A 19,558-nucleotide genomic window follows, 5' to 3' on the forward strand; every position below is an offset into this window, starting at 1 on the left:
CCCCCCTCCTGCTCCGCGTCCCCGCGCCGGCGCCGGCTGGGTGCTGGCGGCACTGCCCGCGTTGGGGCGAGGGGGACGGGGCTCTGCGCGCCCCCATCCTGCAGAGCTGGACCCACAATGGTGCTGGGGGGCCGCGGGGTGACCCTCAGCCTCCCCCAGGCGGCAGAAGAAATGGGGGGGGGTTCAGCCCTGCTTTTGGGGGCCCAAACCCCTGGCAGCACGGCCAGCAGGCTGATGGGGGTGGCAGTGTCACAGCCCGTCCCACACGGCCCAGCCAGCACCCGGGGGGGCTCACGTGCCACGGAAGGGGTCCCGGGGATGCTCCCATCACCGCCCCCCCTCGGTGCTGCCCTCCCCGCTCCCCCCACCCCGGGCAGGAGGGGCCGAGCCCCTGCGCCCCAGCGTCGGCGATGAGGTGACCCTGCGGGAAGCCATGCAGGCGTGATGGCTGCGGGGGAGGGGGGGAAACGCGTGCCCCCCGCACCCGGGGGCCGCCCCGAGCACTCAGCCTTCTCCCTGCCCGCGGGACCCCCGGCCCCAATCCCCAGGAGGAAAGGGGGTGCCCAGAGCCCACCCTAACGCCCCCCCTCCCCCAGGACCCCCTCCCCAGAATTCCGGTGCCAGGCTGTGCTCGGGGCGGGGGCGCAGCGGGCACTAACATGGCGTTGCTGGCGGTGGCGGAGGTCATGGCGGCGCTGGACACCACGCCGCACTTGGTGCATTTCAGCAGCAGGCTGCCGCAGGGGGGGGGCTTCGAGCTACGAGCCCACCACCACCACCCCCCCGGCGCCCCCGCGGCCAGGACCGGGCCACGCGGGGAGGCAGGCGGGGGACAGCAAGGCCGGGGGAGGGCAGGATGGGGACGGACGGATGGATGGATGGACGGATGGATGGACGGATGGACGGACGGACAGATGGACGGACAGATGGATGGACAGATGGATGGATGGACGGACAGGGGCAGAAAGCAAATGGAGGGAGAAAAAAGAAAGAGAGAGAGAGAGCCGGGTTAGTCGGGGCGGCGGCACAGCGGTTAATGGCGAGCAGGGGTGGCCAAGCGGCAGCCGGGACGGGCGGGTGGGCTCAGCCCCCTCCCCTGGCGGTGCGGGGGGGTCCGCAGCGAGCGGCTCCCCCTGGCCCTGGGGGATGCACGGGGTGGCTGCCCCCCTCCCCATCCGCTGTCCCTCCCCGGCAGCCCCCAGCGTGCGGCTGCGCCGGGCTCGGTCCCACCGCCCACCGGTGCGGTGAAGTCTGCCCCGTGCTCAGCCCCGCTCCCAAGGGACCCCCACGGCCCCCCCAGGCCCCCCGGCAGGGCAGGGGGCTCCGCGGCGGCCCTGGCACAGCCCCGCCGGGCGCAGGGCACTTACCCAGCTCGCTGCTTTTTGGACTTATCTGAAATGCCGTCGCGGGACATGAGCTTGTTGAACACGATGATGCCGACCAGCATGTTCACCTGGGGGGGGGGAACAGAGCCGGGGTTAGGGCCGTCACGGCCCCCCCGAGCCAAGGGGGAGTTTTGGGGGGTGGGTTTGGGGTCCGAGGGGGGGCAGCCTACCAGCACAATGACGGCAGCGGGTCCCACGAAGGCGTAGAGCAGACCGCCCTCCAGCGAGAGCCAGCAGCTGCGGGGACCGGGGGTGTCAGGGGTCGCGGGGGGGGCGCCCCCTGCTCCATCCCCGTCCCCTGACCCCACATTGCTGCCACGCTCCTGCACCCCCCAGCCCCACGTACTAGCTCGCTGTCCCGTAGCCTTTGGTCCGCGTGAAGCCAACGGAGACGGCGACCACGAGGGCTGGCAAACCTGGAGGAGGGAGGGGAGACGGGGCCGAGCTGCAGGGGGGCGGCGGTGCTGTGCCCCCCCGGGACAGCCCCCACGGATGGGGACACGGATCGGGGCCCTTCTGGCAGCTCCCCACGGCTTGGCCGGTCACAGGTGCCACACACAGAGGCTGCTCTCCCCCGTGCCTCAGTTTCCCTCGGAGGGATTCAACAACCCCTGCGGGTACCGGGAAGGGTGTGCGGTGCCTCCCCCCTGCCCCCCCCTGCCCCCCCAGGCCCTTACCCCATCCCAAGCAGAGGAAGCGCTTCCTGACCAGGCGTGTCCGGATCCGGCCGATCACCGCCAGGTAGGACTGCCAGGCCTCCGTCAGCACCCAGCAGAAGGAGGAGAGGAAGAAGAAGTGGAGGAAGGCGGCCGTCATGGTGCACACGCCCTGTGCCGGGGACGCGGCGCCTTAGGGGACGCGGCACGGCCACGCGCCAGCACCGCGGTGGTTAAACTCCCACGCCTGGGCGAGGGTTGTGTCAAAGCCGCCGCCACGCAGAGTTTAATCCCGAGATTGAGTTAATCCAAATCCAATCTGCCCCTGGGAGAAGCCGCACCCCCCCCCCCGGGGGGCTCGGACCCCAGCCCGTGGCGCGGCGCTGTGCCCACCTTGCTGAGCATCTGGGACTGCCCCACGAGGATGAGGATGTTGGAGGCCAGGATGGAGACGCAGAAGTTGAGCAGGATGATGGAGCGCTCCGACTTGATGAACCTGCGGGGGGGGGACAGCGGCGTTGGGCCAGGGCACCGGCCCATCCCCTCCTCGTCCCGTGTCCCCCCCTCGTCCCGTGTCCCCCCCCGTGCTGCCCCGGGGACAGCAGCGCACCGCCGGGGCACCTCTCCCACCCCGTGTCCCTTCCCTGCACACTGCTTTTACCCACGCTGAGCTCAGCTTTTGCTCACGCCGTGTCCCCCTTCGCGCCCCCTCCCCACATCTCTCACGCCCCCCCCGGGGTCCCCACTGTCCCCAGAGCCACCCAGGGCGGTCACCTCCAGAAGGCAGCGTAGATCACCAGCAGGGTCAGCAGGGCCATGCAGGAGACGGCGCAGCCGATCATCAGCGGCACCGAGGGGGTGCCCGAGGGGTCCATGGCCTGGCAGGGAAGGGGAGGGGGTGGGGGAAGGCTGAGCCCAGCCCCGCTGTGGCTGCTCCCTGCCCCCTGCCGTGCCCCTCTGTCCCTCCCGGTTGGGGACCCCCCCGTGTGCCAACGGAGGGGGGTGAGCGGTGGTGGCGGCGCGGCCGAGGCGCCTTCCCGGGGACCCGTGCCCATCTCCATGCCGACGGGGGACGTGGGTGGAATAGCAATGGGGTGGTGGGGGGGGCCAGGGCCGTGTGCCAGGAGGGCTCTGACCCCTCCTCGATGCAGAGCCCTGCGGCACCCTGCCCGCCCCAGCACACCCTCAGGGTGCTGGGGGCACAGGGGTCCCCTCCTCGGGGACCCCCCCGGTCTGAAATCCCCCCCGTGCCACCCATGCCCCTGCAGCCCCTGCCCACCCCACCCTGCCCCAGCACCCCCACCTCGGCCAGGCCCCACAGCCCAGGGAGTGCCCCCGGTGTGTCCCCCCCCCGTGCGCCATCCCCATCCCCTACCAGGTCTCTGGGCAGCTGGGCGAGGACGGCGAAGGTGGCGAGCTGGCGGCACTGGCATTTGGTGTGCGCCGGGAGGGTCTCCAGGGTTTGGCAGCTCTCCGTGTCCCAGTTTCCCAAGCCAGCATCCCTGATTAATGGGACGAGAGCGAGGGAGCGAGCAATTTGAAGCGATCAGACCCACACGCAGCCCCTCGGCGCTCCTCGCTTAACCCTTCGCTGGCCCCGGCCGGGGTGGCTGCCCTGAGCCCGCAGCAGGGCCCGAGGCGCTGATCCCCGCCCCGGGGAGCTGTGTGGCACCGAGCCTTGGTCTTTAATCATCCCACCCAGACCGGGGGGGGGGCGAACTGAAACCACAGGAGGGAGGGGGCCAGGCCTGGGAGGAGGCTGGTGGGGATGGAGAGGGGCTGGGGCAGTGCCGGGGGGGCAGAGGCAGTCCCATGGGTCTCCTGCACCCGGCACAGGGACCCCCTGCAAAGCCAAACCTTCCGGGTAAATGCTCCTGGGCAGCCCCAGGGCCACCCCTGCAAGGGACAATGCCAGGAGGGGGAGCCCCGTGGGGACGCTGGCCGTGTGCATGGCACAGAGAACGCAGCCACAGGCGATGGGGACCTCGGTCTGCGGGACAGCTGGGGACGTGTGTCCCCGGGCAGGCTGAGACCCACCACGCTCAGCACAGCCCCGCGCCTCCCCGTCACCGCAGGAGCCACGCTGCGGTGCCCCAGGCTCCCCGGGGGGCTGCACCGGCACCGGTGACCCCAAAGGCGCAGAGCACCCCCAGGCGCTGCCCCCCACCCTGCAGCACAGCCCCCCCCCCCCCGTTGTGCCCTACTTTCCCTCTCTCCTGCCACAGCGCCGTGCTAACAAATTGCATCTGGCAGGCGGGAGGCATCCGGCTCCGGCAGCACGCGGGAGCAGATCGATACCCGCGCGAGGAACACCATCCTGCAGCTGGAGCCCTGCTGCACGTCCCTCCCCCGGGGACTCGGTGCCTCCGGGGCACGGGGACAGCCCAGCCCCATCTCCCAGCATCGCCCCCCCTCAGTGGGGCTGCCCACGCTGCCCCCCGCGCCCCACTCACGTCCTCGAGTAGTCCCAGGTGACGCACTGCGGGTGGGACGTGCCCTGCGGACAGACGGGGGGGTGAGCAGCGCGCCCACTGCCCGCTGCCAGCCCCCAGGGGGGGTTTGGCCCCCCCGGGGACCTGCCCAGCACCCCAGTGCCCTCAGAGCGATGGGACAGGAACGGTGACGAGGGGACACGCACGTTGATGACGTGGGAGAGCTCCACCAGGACCAGGGGCTCGGCAGGCTTGGTCGGCGGGCGCACGGTCACCGTCAGCACCTTGGAGGTGACGGCCAGGGGGGCCCTGCGGGGAGGGGGCAGCGGCTGTCACAGGGACGGGGGCACTCTGTGGGAGCAGCGGGGCAGCCCCACTCACCTGGGCGGGGGCAGGATCAGCCCCAGCGTGCGGTACAGCACGGCCCCGATGACGAAGTGGGACGACTCGTCCAGCTCTGCGGAGAGAGGGGAAGGAGAGCGGCGCCGGGGCCCGGGGAGGCGCGGAGCCAGCGCCCGGCACACGCGCGGGCACGCACGGCACACGTGCACCCGGCGAGCAGACGCAGACACGGGCGAGCCCGCGCGGCTGCTCCAGACACGGGGGCGAGAACACGCGCCCCTCTGACACGGGTGCTGGCACGCAGGCCTGCAGAGCCGTGGGCTGGCAGGACGCCACCCACGTGCTCGCACACGCACGCACACTTCCAGACGTGCCAGCCACAAACGTGCCCCCACGCAGCCCCAGACACACCAGCTCACGCACGTGCACACCCGCCCACACGCGGTCTCCTGGAGGCGCACGCTCACACCTGTGTGCAGCACCAGACGTGCACACCCACACGCGCGCACAGCCCCAGGCGCGTGCGCCACGCGATGCCAGCTCACACGCGCCCAGCGCACCGTACCGGCGGAGGCGAGGCTCAGCACCTCCCTGGGGATGAAGAGCTTGTCCTCGGAGCTGCGCGCCCAGTCCTTCATGCCCCGGCGCCCCTTCATGGGGAAGTTGATGTCGCTGGAGACGGCGGAGACGGGCTCGCGCTGGATGCTGATCACTGCCGGGGCACAGCGGGCGTCAGCAGCCGGCTCCCCGCGCCCGCCGCGTCCCCTGCGTGCCCCGCCGCTCACCCAGGTTGTCGGTGACGATGAGAGAGCTCTGGAAAGCCTTCAGCGCGTCCCCCACCAGGTGGATGAAGTCCTCCACCACCTTCATCAGGTGCACGGAGCCGGGAGAGACCTGCGGGAGGGCGAGCAGCTCGGGGGTGTCCGCAGGGGGGACACACCGTGGCCAGCCTGGCCACCCGCCCGAGCCCCGCGCCGCTCACCTGCTGTGCGTCCTCCCACTTGTCCCGGTTCTCCGCGTCCACCATGTAGCTCACCACCTGGAAGAAGCGCTGCGGGGACGGGGGTCAGCGGGGCTGGGGGACCGACCGCTGCCACCTCCCCGGGGTGCCCCCCACGTCCCCGGCTCGGTACCTGCACGTCCTCGGAGGACGGGGTGTAGGTGGCCCTCTTGAAGGTGTCGGTGACGTTGCGCAGGATCTCCACGGAGAAGAGCAGGTCCCCGCTGTAGTAGGTCTTGCGGGCCATGAGCTCCAGCAGGCTCCGCACCACCTGCGACATGCCCTCGCCCGCCAGCACCCGCTGCCCCTTGGCCAGGTGCTCCCGCAGCTTGTACGGGGGGGGGACACGGGTGTCACCCCGCTGCCAGCACCTCCCGAGGTGCTCTGTGCCCCCAGCCCCTCGCCATGCCCAGAGCCAGGGGCACTGCAGAGCTAATTGCACCAATCTGGGCAGCAGTGGGACAAGGGGATCTGGGGGGGTCCTTCCCATCCCGAGAGCCACTTCCTGAGGACACAGCGGGTCTGGGGTCCCCTTCCAGCTGCAGGACGCTGTCCTCCCTCCCAGCCCTGCCCGGGGACCCATCTGTTTCCCCATGTGGCATCCGACTGGTGCCAGCACCCAGGGCAATGAATTAACCCCCCCGCCACGCAGCACAGGGAGCGGTGAGGGGTCCCTGTCCCGGTTGGGGACAGCAGGGGAGGGCAGCAGGGGCTGGGGACCCCTGGGGAGGGGGTCCGTGCCAGAGCGTGCACCTACTGAGAGATGTAAGTATCGGTACTCGTGGGAGATGCAGCGGGCAAAGCTGGGCACACCCCAGTACGCGACCCCGTGGGGGCTCAGCAGGCACCGGCGGCTGGCGGACCCTGCGCGGGACACAAGGGGCAGGGGGCTCGAGGCCAGCACAGGAGCCGTGTCCCCATCAGCCGCCTCTGCCCGCCCCCTGCAGCCCCCGGGGGACTGGGGACCACGCTCCCCGTGCCCCTCACCTGTGGCGTTGGGGGGACACTTGTTGTAGATGACGTCCCCGGCGGCGGTTTTCTTCCAGGTCATCAGCATGACGTACTCGTCCTTGCACATCTCGTGGTAGGCTGCGGGGCGAGAGGGGGGGGGGTCAGGCGCGGCACGGGCACCGGGGGCGGGCGCCGGGGGCTGCCCCGTACCTGGGCACTTCTTCTCGTTGCAGGTCTTCACCTCCTCGCCCGTGCCCTCGCAGGGGTAGCCCTGCACGCCGGTGCCCTCGCACATGCGGAAGCGGCGCTGCCAGCCCGTGTCGCAGGTCTTGGAGCAGAGGCTCCAGTGGTTCCAGGGGCCCCACTTGCTGTCGGCTGCGGGGCAGGGACACGGTGGGGGCCCCCGGCCGCGGGACGCCCGGCTCGGTGTGGTGGGTGACACCCAGGGCCGCAGGGAGTGGTGGGGGACGGGACAGGGACAGGGGATGGGGCAGGGCTGGTGGGCCCCTGCTGTGGCTGCCCGCCGTGCCGTGGATGGAAAGCTCCACGGGGATTAAGTCCCTGGATCGATAATTTAAATCTCCTTCCAAGACAAACGCCCCCGTGCAGCACGCCTGGCTGCTCCCACACGGCAGCCCAAGGGCACCCTGGCACGTCGCAGACCCGCTCCCACCCTGCGGCACAGGGCAGCCCCCACCTCCCTCTGTGCCGGCAATGGATGCGGGGGAGTCGAAGGGCAGGAAGAGGACGGGCTCTGCCCTTTGGCTGACTCCCCCTGCCCTGTGTCTCCATCCCCGAGCCCCAGGAGGCAGCGGGGCGGTGGGACGGGCACCGAGCTGCCCTGGGTACGTGCACAAGAGCTTGCACGCCCCCAGTGCACCAGGACCTGCAGCCCCCGGGCACCGACAGCCCCCGCAGCACCCAGCACACAGCCGGGGGCCAGCAGGGACGCCCAGCACAGACACCTCCTGCTGGGATGCGCCTGGAGGCAGCGACCGGCGCGAGGGGGGAGGCTGCTGGTCCCCAGCATCACCCCTGGCGTCCTGCTCCCCACGCACCCACATCCGCAACGGGGGGTGTGCGAGCTGCCGGCACCATCACGTCACCGACGGTGACACCAGACAGTCACACTGCAGGGTGCCAGCAGCCTGGCATCACTGATGGTGACACCGAACAGTGACAGCACAGGGTGCCAGCAGCCTCACGTCACCAATGGTGACACCAAATGGTGACAGCGCAGGGTGCCAGCAGCCTGGCATCACTGATGGTGGCACCAAACGGTGATGCCGCAGCGCGCCAGCAGCCTCACGTCACTGATAGTGACACCAAACAGTGACACCTCAGGGTGCCAGCAGCCTGGCATCACTGATGGTGGCACCAAACGGTGACACCGCAGGGTGCCAGCAGCATCGGCATCACCGATGGTGACACTTCATCAGCTTTAAGGCAGATTCGCAGCCCGGCCACGTGCCGATGCTCCACGCCACGACGCGCAGTGCCAGCAGCGTGCCGTGCCCCCCGCCTCGCTCCCCCCCCCGGCGCGCGGGGCCTTACTGGGACACGTGGGGTTGGAGCACTCGCGGGCGTCGGCGTGGGCCCCCCGGCACTCTGCCCAGCCGTGGGCCGAGACGCTGCACTTGCGCGTGCGCTGCTGCGTGCCGTTGGCGCAGGTGACGGAGCAGCGGCTCCAGGCGCCCCACTCCAGCCACTGCCCTTCCACTGCGGGGACAACGAGACAGCGGCGTCAGCGCCCCCAGGCCAGCAGCACCGGCTCCCCGCCGCCCGCGCCCCGCTCCCCGTGCAACGGGTCCAGCCTACCGACGTGCCGGCTCTGCGTGCCGAAGCCTGGAGCAGGCAGCGCCCAGCCCTGACCCAGCCAAGGGGGTCCCGTCACCGGGACTGGGCCCCCCAGCCCCGCAGGGGCTGGCCCTACAGCACCGCGGCGCCCAGCCCTGCTGCAGGTGCGCCCCGTGGGACCCGCTGGGAGCCCCCGGCACTGCTCCACGCCAACCCCCTGAGCCCCAGAGCTGCTGCGGGGGCCGGGGCAGGCAGGGAAGGAGTTGCTGGAGCTTCCGTGGCTCTGGCAGCCTCTCTGCGGGCAGGCAGGGTGCATGGCAAGAGCCCCGTGCCGTGGGGACGCGGCCCTGCCACAGCTGCTGCAGTGGGAGGGGGCGTGGGTGCACCCTGAGCCCAGGGGCTCCCCCTGCTCCTCGTGCCCCCAGCCCACCTCCAGCCTCACCAGGCCACACGCTGGATGCCTCCGCAGCCCACCGGCCCCAAAACAGCCTCCCCGGCTGTGACCATGCCAGGAGAATGAAGAGACGGTGACGGCGCTGCCACCCGCGCGCACACAGACCCCACAGCCCCCTCCAGCCACCTCGCGGTGTCCCACAACGTCCCCGCGCCACCCCAGGTGCCAGCACGCCCCGGGGTTGGCCCCTCCTGCCCATGGTGGGGGCTCCAGGCCCCCCCTGCACAGCCAACAGAGCCGGTTCTCCACAGGGACAGGAGGGTGCAGCCCGTGCCATCGCCCCCCTGTGCCCCTGGGCTGTGCCAGGTCCCTGTGGCGGTGCCACAGCGGCCGTACCGCCTGTCCCGTGCACCACTGCAGCCCCTGCACTGGGAGCAAAGCCCTGGCTCCTGGCTCCTGGCTTTCCCCGGCCGTCCCAGGGCTGGGGACGCGGCCGGGCGGGCAGGGGGGGAGCAGGGGGAGAGGGGGGAGCGGTACTGACCCGGGCAGGTCGCGATATTGCAGGGCTTGGCCTGCAGCTCGGGGCCCTCGCAGGCTTTCCCTCCGTGCCGCGGGGCCACGCACCGCCGCGTCCTGGTCCTGGCCCCTCGCCCGCAGGTCACCGAGCACAGGCTCCACGGGGACCACTCCTCCCACGCGCCGTGAACTGCAACACAGCACAGCGCCGTCACGGCACGGCCCCACGGGGGCTGCAGCCAACCTGCGCCTCCCTCCTGGCACCGAGGGGTCCTGGGCAGCGCAGACCCCTCGTGCCCGCAGCCGCTGCTCTGCGGCGGAGCTGGGCATGGTCCCCACTCCCCTCCTCGCCCTGTGGCACCGGCACCTTCCCCACCTTCACGCCCCCAAAGGCCCCGAGCAGGCGCTGGTGGTGCTGTCGTTCCCCGCCCGCCCTGGCACAGCCTCTTTCGCCCTGGCACTGAAGCAGCGGGCACAGCCCCTGCACGCGTGGCACTCGCACAAGCTCGGCTCCCTCAGAAAGGACTCGGGGACCTCGGGGCTCCCAAGCGTCCTAAAGGATGCTCTGCGAGCCGAGATGGCCCCAGCAGCCCCTGTGCCCCCACGCCAAGGGGAGCATCCACGTGTTATGGGGTGCAAAGCCCCTGACACCTCCTGGACCCACTGGTCCCCTGCAGTCCCACGCAGGACACACGGACCCCACTGTGGACAGACAGACAGGCGGGGATGGCACTGCAGGTGCCACCGCAGGCATCCATCCTGCTTGCTCCTGCTCAGGACCGTGCTGGAGCAGCTCGGCCACCTCCTGCCCCACACGAGTCCCCTGGTGCCAGCCCCACAGCACAGGCTCCAGCCCCTGCCTCTCCCCCAGCTCCGATTTTCCCCAGGGAAGCCCTGAGGTTGCCGGCATCCGCTGGGGATGGGGACGAAGAGGAGAAGGCAAGGCAGGCAGGGCACTGGGGCACACACTGCAGGTGCCTTCCCCCACGGATCCCCGAGAGCTGCCGCAGCAGGGGAAGGCTGGTGGGCTGCTCCTGCTGCCACCACCGCACAGCCACACGAAGCCACCCTCCCTGCGCACCCCCAGGCACCCCCATTTTCCACACCACCGAGAGACCGCCCGCAAGGACGTGTCCCCAGCCACCCGCCCACCCAGCCCGTGGTGCCCAGCCGGTGCTGGGCACCCCCGTCCCGGCACTGGAAGCCCCCCCGTACCTGGGCAGGTGGCCGTGTTGTTGCAGGTCCGCGTCTCGCGCAGCAGCCCGCTGCACAGCGTGCCGTAGGGAGAGGAGACGCAGGAGCGCGTCCGCACCTGGGAGCCCTGCCCGCACGTCAGGGAGCAGACGCTCCACTGGGACCACTCCTCTGCCGCGGGGTCCCCTGCGGGGAGACGTCGGGTGAGGGCTGGGGGCTGCCCAGGGAGCCCGCGGGGTCCCCACCGGCACCGGGAGCAGCGAGGACGAGCTGCCGAGAGCGCCCTGGCACCGAGGACGCAGGCAGGGCGAAGGAGCCCCCACCACGGTGCTGCCGCCCTCCAGACCCGGAGCAGGGGCCCCAGGCACAAGGCACAAGGCCCTGGGCGCAGGATGTGACCCAGCACACGGTCCTGTGCGACCCCCTGGTGCCCGAGGGAGCCCGGCACAGGCAGCACCGCTCGCCCTCGCCGCACAGCCGCCGCGCTGACATTTCCAAGCACCTGGCTCTTATTAAGCTTGATGATCTATCTGAAGCCGTTGGACAGGCCGGAGGAAAAGGCCATCAGTTTAAATTAAAAAGGAAGGTACAGAGGAGGGCTCTGAAGGGGATGGTTTGTCCCGCAGACGGGCTCTGCTCCCACCGAGGTGCCCGTACCCAGGGTGAGGCGGGGGGCTGCTCGCCCCACGGGGGTCCTGCTTCCCCCTGGCCAGTGGGGATGGAAACGGGCAGGCTGGAAATGGGGCTGGGAACCAGCACAGCCCGCTGAGCTGGGCTGGGGGCCAGGGCTGCCCCCAGGGCTGGTGTTGGGGTGGCCGAGGTGGCCCCCCCGGCTCTGCCCAGCACCCCCCCGGGGCAGGATGGGGCCGGCAGCGCAGGACCTGGGAGCAGCCGAGCGCAGCGGGGAGATCGGCATGCCAGACACATGGCCCGGCGCTGGGGCCATCCATCTCCCCGCTCGCCTCCGAGCCCTCGACCCATAAATCAGGGAGTGCTGGGGAGGGGTAGCGGCACGCTCAAATTACCCAGATGAATTTGCCAAATAAATACATTTGAACGAAACAATTAATGGATTTTTTTTTTCCTGCTTTACAACCCTCGGAGGAAGGTGCAAAGGAAAAAAAATGCATAAATGGAGCAAATTAAGTCAGTCCGTGGGCAGGAAGCAAAGGAAGTCACTCCGTCTCCGCCGCCCTGCCCACAGCCGAGCCCAGCGCCACCTGCTCCCATCCCCGGTACCTGTCTGGGCCATGTAGACACCCGGCTCGTCCGCCGACCGGGGCCACTGGGTTTTCACCTTCTGGTTCTCCTCAACCGCATTGCCTGGAAGAGAGAAGGGCTCCGGTGAGAGCGGGCAGGGGCAGGCACGGGACCGGGCCACTGCGAGCCGAGGGACGTTGCAGGGTGGGACAGGGATGCCCAGCCCCACGCTGAGCACCACGTGGCTTCCTGAAGGCTGGAGGTGGCCGAGCACACTCGTGACCCCCCCCCAAAACACATCACAGCTCTGCCAACCCCGGCTTTCTGGCAGTTTGGGCTGAAATAAACCCGTGCACTTCAGGGCACCCGTGCCCCCAGTGCACCCCGGGGTGCCCGCGCCCCCAGGGCACGCGGCTAGCGGAGCGCAGCGGTGCTCTCCCGTCCCCACTTAACAGATTGCTGCAGTGAGGTGGCACAAATTTATGGCTCAGCTCACCAAAAATAACAAGAGATCCATCAAGAGCACTTGGCGTGAAATTAACTGGCATGTGGAGGGCTCAGCGGATAGGCACGCACTGTGGGCGCAGGGGCAACCTCCCCCGGGACCACCCCCGTGTCCCTCGTCCCCGTGCCCAGGACACCGACGCGCTCCCAGGCACTCACCCTGAGCGTGGGGCAGTGACATTGGGGTGCAGGCACTGCCGTGGGGGCCAGCGGGCAGCAGGGGCACCCAGGCAGCACCCGTGTCCCCCTGGGAAGCACCCATGTCCCCCCCGGGCATTGCAGAGGGTGGGCAGGCGGCACACAGAGCCCGAAGCACCAGGGGCACTCGGCTGCTGGCCGGGGTGGTGTGAGCACCTCGCTGAGCACAGCTGGCAGGGCACGGTGACGTCCCCGAGGGATGGAGGGGAGGTGACATGGGGACGCCTGGGACAGGCAGGGAGCACCCAGCCGTGCCCTGGGCAGGCTGCGGCTCCCTTTGTAACACACACAGGTGATAAACGAGCCCCAGGCAGGAGCACGCACTGCACTGACACTTATTGGTGCTGTAAAACAGACCCAAATTTACCGACTTTTGCCTTCAACTCAGAGTGACCCTGCCCGGGCCTGGCCCCCCGCCCGGGCTCCTCCATGGACGGAGCGGTTGCGTCCCTCGGCTCCTCTCGGGGCACCCCGCAGGGGGCTGGGGGGGCCGGGGGCTGCCCCCAGGTTCTGTCCGGCCACAGTGCTGAGCTCACCACGGGGCCACCCGTCCCCCTGAGCAGTGTGGCAGAATTACGCCCGTCACTGCGGGAGCCTGGGGGCAGCCATAAATCCGGAGGATATACGAGGGCGCTCTCCCCAGCCGTGTTCGACAGGCACCAAATCCAATTTCCCTGGGAGGGCCCTAAATCCCCGGCTGTCACCGCACCGCGCCTGCGCCAGGGCCCTGCCCGCAGCCATCCCCAGGACCCGCTGCCCAGCACCCACGCAGGGCCCTGCCCCAGAGCCCTCCACTGTGCCCCACAGCACAGCTTTGAGGGAGGGGGCGTCCTCCTGGGGACCCCCGTTTGTCCCCCAAGGCTGCTGTATCCCCGCAAGCTGGGAGCCGGCAGCCCCGTCCCGGCATCACCGCCCTGGTGGCTGCTTTCTGAGGGGCCGGGGCTTTGGTGCGAGGGGCAACGTGGTCCCAAGCCAGCCCCAGAGCTGTGGGGCTGAGACCTGCGAGGAGCCCCAAAAACACAGGGGGCTGGACACAGACAGCACTGGGGCAATGCGCCCCAAATCACCCCACAGCGCCCCGACCCTACACCCGCCCATCCGGGGGATTCTGCCTGCACAGACCGGGTGCCCACCGGGTGCCAGGCTGCACGTGGCCGTGTGTCCCCCCCCTCCAGGCACAGAGGGGACAGCACCGGGGTTGGGGACCCCGCGGCGTCACCCGGGCCGGGAGGGGGGAGGCCGGGGAGCGGCTGGGCGGGCGCCAGCCCCCGCGCGGCTGCGGCGCTCGGCGGAGGAGAGCCGGTGAGATCAGCGCTGGGCGCCCGCCAAGGCTCGGCTCACAGGCGCCATTCAGCCCCCAGCCCTGCCTGCCGCCCTGAAAGGAGCCCTTTCTCCCCCCGGGGGGCGAGGGGGAGGCCAGGTGGGAGCCCCGGGCCCCCCCCTCGCTGCCATGAAGGGCGCTCTGTGCTCCAGCCCCAGGGGGCTCAGGGACGCAGCGCCGGGGGGCGCATGGTGTGGGGGTGCCGAGAGCGGCCGAGGCCATGAATTGCCCCCGCGGCTCCGTCTGCAATAACTCGTTACCTCTGGGTGCCTCGGGGTTTTAATTGAATGTCAAACGTAATTTGGGAAGGAGCAGGAGCTTGGCTGCCGCCCTCGCAGCCCGCTGCCGTGCTGGTCTGTGGAGAGCTGGCGGGTGGCTCAGCACCTGAGTGTGCCGGGAAGGGCCCCAGCACCCCTCCTGGAGCCACGCTCACTGCTGCTAACCCCCCCAGGAGATGCAGCCCCCCCGGATTCTCCAGCCTGGGCACCCGTTGCCAATGCAGGGCACAGCAGAAGCCAGCCCCTGCAGCATCCCCGGGCACCACGGGCAGAAGGGGAGCGAGGCTGAGCCCAAGAATGGCACCTGGGCCTGGCCCCAGGCTCTTAATCCTCCACGCAGAGTTACATTTAAAGGGGAAAAACAAAAGGGAAGAAAAAAATCAGATCAAGAAGCTCCCCTCGGGATGAGGCGATTTATAAGCACGCAGCTGAAACGGACCGGGGATTTATTCGGGGATCTGCCCATAATGACATTTAGCTCCTGAAGCAAATGCTAAAACCCAATGAAATTATACAGACACGCAGCCCAGCACCGCCACCACCACCTAATCTACTGGGAACAGCATCGCCCCGGATAAAGACCGTGAACAGCTGAGCTGGGGATTGCAGCCCCGGGCACTGCCTGGAGCTGGCACAGGGGGGGAACATCTGGCCAGATGTGTGCCCCCCGGGGCCCGCATGGACACCCTGGGGTGCCCGGACTCAGGGCACAGGGAGCGCCAGGGTGAGGCGGCTCACTGCCCGGTGCCCACGGGCGAGCGTGGCTGCTTTATTTGCACTTGAGGCTCCTGCAATTTGGTAACGAGCAAATGGCTTCACTCCGCCTGGTTAACAGCCCGGCCGTGCCGTGCCGCCGTGCCGCCACATCCTGCCTGGAATAACAAGCGCCCGGGCTGCAGCAGTCAAGGGTAATTTGCCATGGGAAAGGGTCATTTTACCTGCAAATTGTTTTCCTCGTCTCCACCAACGCAGAGTGACAGGGCTCCCGCTCCCGGCTCGCGGTCAGGCGAGCAGCAGGCCCGGCCGGGGAGGTGGCGAGCAGAGCCCCGGGGCTGTGCTAAAGCAGCCGTGGCACAGAGCGGGGAGCAGCGATGGGGAGAGCGAGCTGCGGCTCTGTGCAGCTCTGCTGAGCCTGCCTACTGCTCAGGGGAGCTGCACCCCGAGCTGGGAGCAGGCACGGGCAGGATTTGCCCTTTGCATGGCTTCGCTGCTCCGTGCACAGCGCCCGATGGGCACCCCCGCGCCCCAGGGAGCGTACACGGGCAGGATTCATCCCGTGCACGGCTTCCTGGCTCCGTGAAAAGCGCACGGCTCGCGCCCCTGTCCCAAGGGGCGTGCAGGAGCAGGATGGAGCAGGTGTGGTGCCAGGAGCTGGGCTCGATGATCCTTACGGGTCCCTTCCAACTCGGGATATTCTACAATCCTGCGATGGCTCCTCCGCGCGCACAGCACCCAACCTGCCCCCTCCTGCGCAGGGGGGAGCCTGCACGGAGCGGGGAGCCCCCCCAGCCCCAGGGCTCCCCCCCCCGCGCCCCACTCACCGTGCGGCACCTCGGGCAGGTCGAACCCGTTGGCATTCGCAGAATGCAGCTCGGGGGGGCAGCAGCGCTCGGTGGGGGCGGCGGCGGGGGGCGGCGGGGCGGGCGTGCGGGCGGCGTGCCCCGAGCCGTTGTGGCGCGGTGCCGGGGGGCTCTCCGCCTGGCAGCTGCAGCCGGCGTGGGTGAGGCCGCAGCGGCGGGTGCCGGGCGCCTGCAGGCACTCCTCGAGCCAGCGGCACAGCACGCTGCAGGTGAACTGGCTGGAGTTGTTGTTGTTGATGAGCAGCACCTCCACGAAGCGAAACTCCAGGGCCTGGGGGGCCAGCAGGCGCGGCGCCGCCTCGGGCTCGGCCGCCAGGCAGAGCTGCACGAAGTTCTTGTCGAAGTGCAGGAAGGTGAAGGGCCCCGCGCCCTCGCACAGCTCCAGCTCGGCTTCGTCCTCCTCCTCCTCCTCTTCCTCCTCCTCCTGCGGCCGCCGCGGGGAGGGCGGGGGGCTGGCAGCCTCGCCGCGCGGGTCGCAGGTGTAGTTGGCCAGGTAGTGGTCGAGCGGCAGCACCATGGGCGAGAAGTGGGTGCAGACCTGCTCCTCGCGGTTGAAGCGGAGGTACAGCGAGTACTTGGTGGGGTCGGGGTTCTCCAGGGTCCAGGAGCAGCCGGAGGAGATGGTGGGGAAGAGGTCCTTGAGCGAGAAGGAGCCGTACAGGACGCCGGAGGCCAGGGCTGAGCAGGCGCTGGGAGCTGGGTCGAAGCCCCGCGTGAGCCACAGGACAGACGAAATCACAGCCAGTAAGAGGGGACCAGCAGCGGTCATCCTATGGCATTTGCCCTGGGGGAGAGACAGATGGGCAGACGGACAGACAGGTGCTTACCGGGAGCCACGGCACCGCGGGCTCCCCGCTGCAGAGCTGGTACGGGGGGGGCAGCACCCTGCACCGAGCCCCGGACATCGTGGGAGCAGCACCCAGGGTGCCCCCAGCCCCCAGGGACAGCCATCGGTGCCCCCCACCCCGCCCCCCGGCTGTGCCGAGGTGATCCCCATGCCATCAGCACACATCACAGGCTGGGGGCTTCGTCCCACAGCCCCCGAAGACCCCGCTCCCACTCACTCGAGGGCAGCAGCCGTGCGGCAAGTGGGCACTCGGTGCCGGTGCCACCGAGCCACCGCTCGCCCTGCGCATCCTGGGCGAGGAGCCACCGGGCAGCGCCTGCCTGGAGCGGGCTATGAAAAGCCTTGGGGCTATTCCTGGCCCCCCAGGGCTGCTCAGGGTCAGGGTGGTTGCTTGGAGGAGCCCGGGGCGATGAGCTGGGGCACCCCACAGTGGGGCATCCCCCCTACCTGCTGCGAGAGCCCGGCACAGGGCGAGCGATCGTTAAAGCACGTATTTCTTGGGAACCATGCTGGGTATGCAGCAGCATCACTGCGGATAGCTTTTTAATAACTCATTAATAAAATAATGCATGCGGTGGCCTTATTAAGTGGGACCAGAGCGTGGCTTTACAGAGGCCAAGGCCACCAAGCGCGTGTCGGCACCGCTCCGCGGGCCAGGGGGCGGCCAGCAAGGTTCGGGAGGTGGCCGCTCGCCCCTGAGCTAACCCAGGCTCCTCTCCATCCCAAAGCAACGTCTCCCGCTCCCAAATCCCCCCCGGCCGAGGCCCCGGTACCCTGGCAGCCCTACAAAATGGGAAGGGAGCCTGAGCCTCGGCCGAGCCTGCGCCAATGCTGCGACGGGCACATTAGGGAGCTAAAAATAACCCGGCTCCCGTGCAACAGGCGGGCGCTGCTCCTGCCACCCCGATGGTGCGGGGGCTCCGTGCGGGCACCCGGCCCCGCCAGCAGCCCGCGGGCACAGGGGCAGGGATGGGCTGGTGCCACAGGGAGCAGCCAGGCGGGTGGCCGGATCCAGGCGTAACCCCAGATGTAAGCAGGGGAGAGCGGGGGGGAAGGGGAACCCCGCTCCCCTGCGGCCACTTCCAGCCCGCTTCAACGGGGGAACCCCAGAGCAGGGAGCCAAGGGGCGGCCGGAGCTGCACCAGGTCCCTGCTGGGGCTCCACAGGCATTAAGGAGCTGGGGTCCCCCGGAGGATCCCCACCCTGTGCTGCTCTGGGGGGGGGGGGGAAGAAGCCTAGGGATGAGGAGGAGGACGAGGAGGAGGGGCAGGAGGAAGAAGGGGAGGGGGAGGAGGAGGTCAGGCAGGGACACGCTGCCGCTCTGCAGCTCGCGGGGCTCCCGCAGCCTGGCAGGGACACAAGATGGTGCTTGCTTCCCTCGCCCGGCAGCAGCGAGCGGGGGTGCTCGGCCCCGCTGCCCACCCGGCTCCTGCCAGCACCCAACCAGCCCGCGGCCGGGGCACGGCGCCTGCTGCCATCGTGGTGACAGCGGCACAGCCGGGCTGCCGCGGTCCCCGGGCTCCTCACATTTTAATCACGCTGCCCCGCAAGAGCCGGGCGGGCTCTCCGGACCACCAGGAGCCTCCCCCACCCCAAAACCCCAGCGGGGTCAGGATGCGCCCGAGCACCGCTGCTGCAGCTGCTGCCGAAGGCCAGGTCTCATTAAGAGCCGATCAAATCCGTTTCAGCTCATTCAGCACCAGCCCCGCTCCCTGCAGCGTTTGCTGTGGCTGCTGCAGTGAAAATATTTCACTGAGCTGCAAGCTGGGCCCGAGAAGATATCAAGCAGCGGGGGCACCGAGCGACCCGGCGGGGGGCCGGCAGGGGGTCAGCGCTGCCGAGCAGCTCGGGGGGGGGGTCCAGGGCTGCCGCCAACGCTCCCCCTACCTGGCACCGCGGCGAGGACCTCGCACCCTGCAGCGTTGCCGTCCGCGTGCTCCGGTGACCCCGGCCCCGCTGCCCATCGCCCAGATGGCTCCAAAACGGCCCCGCTCCTCGTGGAGGAGAGCGCCCGGCACGCACCTCGCCATGCCGGCGGCCGCGGGCCTGGGGGGCCCCGGCTGCCCCCAGGGACGTGCCGCATCCGAGCGCCTCGCTGGGCCACAGGAGCTGCTGCTGCTGCTGGCGCCCGCAGCACGGCTGGCACTGCTGGCACGCTCGCTCGCCCGCCGCAGGCACCCGCTGCAGCCTGCTCCAGCCCCTCTCATTTCCCTTTGTTCCCCGCCTGGGCTGAGGGGAGGGGTGGGTTTTTAATTAAAGCTTTTAAAGAGCCATTACAGAGCCTGCGAGCGCCGGCGAGGAAATGACAGCCCCGGCTCGCGTCCGCACCGCGGAGGGAGGAGCAGCGGCCCCGCTCGGAGCGCGGGCACCGCTCCATCGCCGCCGGGTGCCTGCATCCAGATGGGCTCCGGCGACCGGCAGGATCTGGCCAGGGCTCGCCTCTCCCTGCACAGCAGCCACAGCACGGCAGGAGGAGGCACTGCTCCTCGCCAGACCGCCCCAGGCGTGCTCACGCCGCAGGAACAGGTTGTTTCCCCGAAGAGCTTCGCATTTAGGGCGATTTCGTGGGGATCTGGGGCAGCTCCAGCCTGCCCAGCCCGCAGCCACCAGCGGCCCCGGGGCTGGGGCGAGGGGGGCCGGGAGCTGCAGCCCCTGTGTGCCAGGCGAGGGCAGAAACAAACAAACAGCCCCAAAAGCGATAAACGGGCGGCACTAAGCCCTGCTAGCATTAATAATCTGAGAAACGATTAATAGCAAAGTAAAGGAGATTTGGGTTTTAAGAGACACGGTTTTTAACCCGACAGTGTTCTTTTAATAGGCTAAATAAAGTATACGATCCGTGAGAGTTCTGAAGGCGAGGATGGCTCGGGACAAGGGCACGAGCAGAAGGAAGGGCCGGGCAGTCCTGCAGCACCGGGCACCGGACCACTGCGGGAGCAGCTCTGCTCTGTGCTGCAAGGCAA

The 19,558-nt window shown here is 69.6% G+C and overlaps 1 protein-coding gene across 1 annotated transcript in view; it reads right to left on the minus strand.

Annotated features, from left to right (window-relative positions):
- Positions 1-19,558, minus strand: part of ADGRB2 (adhesion G protein-coupled receptor B2) — a 94,681-nt gene that overhangs the window by 2,551 nt on the left and 72,572 nt on the right. Inside the window, 23 exon segments of the mRNA XM_083809811.1 lie at positions 398-758; positions 1,368-1,453; positions 1,556-1,622; positions 1,732-1,801; positions 2,063-2,213; positions 2,435-2,537; positions 2,816-2,919; positions 3,417-3,543; positions 4,495-4,538; positions 4,680-4,782; positions 4,855-4,930; positions 5,381-5,527; positions 5,601-5,709; positions 5,798-5,866; positions 5,949-6,143; positions 6,573-6,679; positions 6,803-6,904; positions 6,977-7,141; positions 8,321-8,485; positions 9,499-9,663; positions 10,689-10,853; positions 11,907-11,990; positions 15,710-16,532. Of these exon segments, the coding sequence (XP_083665937.1) occupies positions 398-758; positions 1,368-1,453; positions 1,556-1,622; positions 1,732-1,801; positions 2,063-2,213; positions 2,435-2,537; positions 2,816-2,919; positions 3,417-3,543; positions 4,495-4,538; positions 4,680-4,782; positions 4,855-4,930; positions 5,381-5,527; positions 5,601-5,709; positions 5,798-5,866; positions 5,949-6,143; positions 6,573-6,679; positions 6,803-6,904; positions 6,977-7,141; positions 8,321-8,485; positions 9,499-9,663; positions 10,689-10,853; positions 11,907-11,990; positions 15,710-16,517 (3,573 nt within the window). The 5' untranslated portion in view covers positions 16,518-16,532.

The sequence above is a fragment of the Anser anser genome (assembly GCF_964211835.1).
Source record: "Anser anser genome assembly, chromosome: 24".
Taxonomy (NCBI): domain Eukaryota; kingdom Metazoa; phylum Chordata; class Aves; order Anseriformes; family Anatidae; genus Anser; species Anser anser.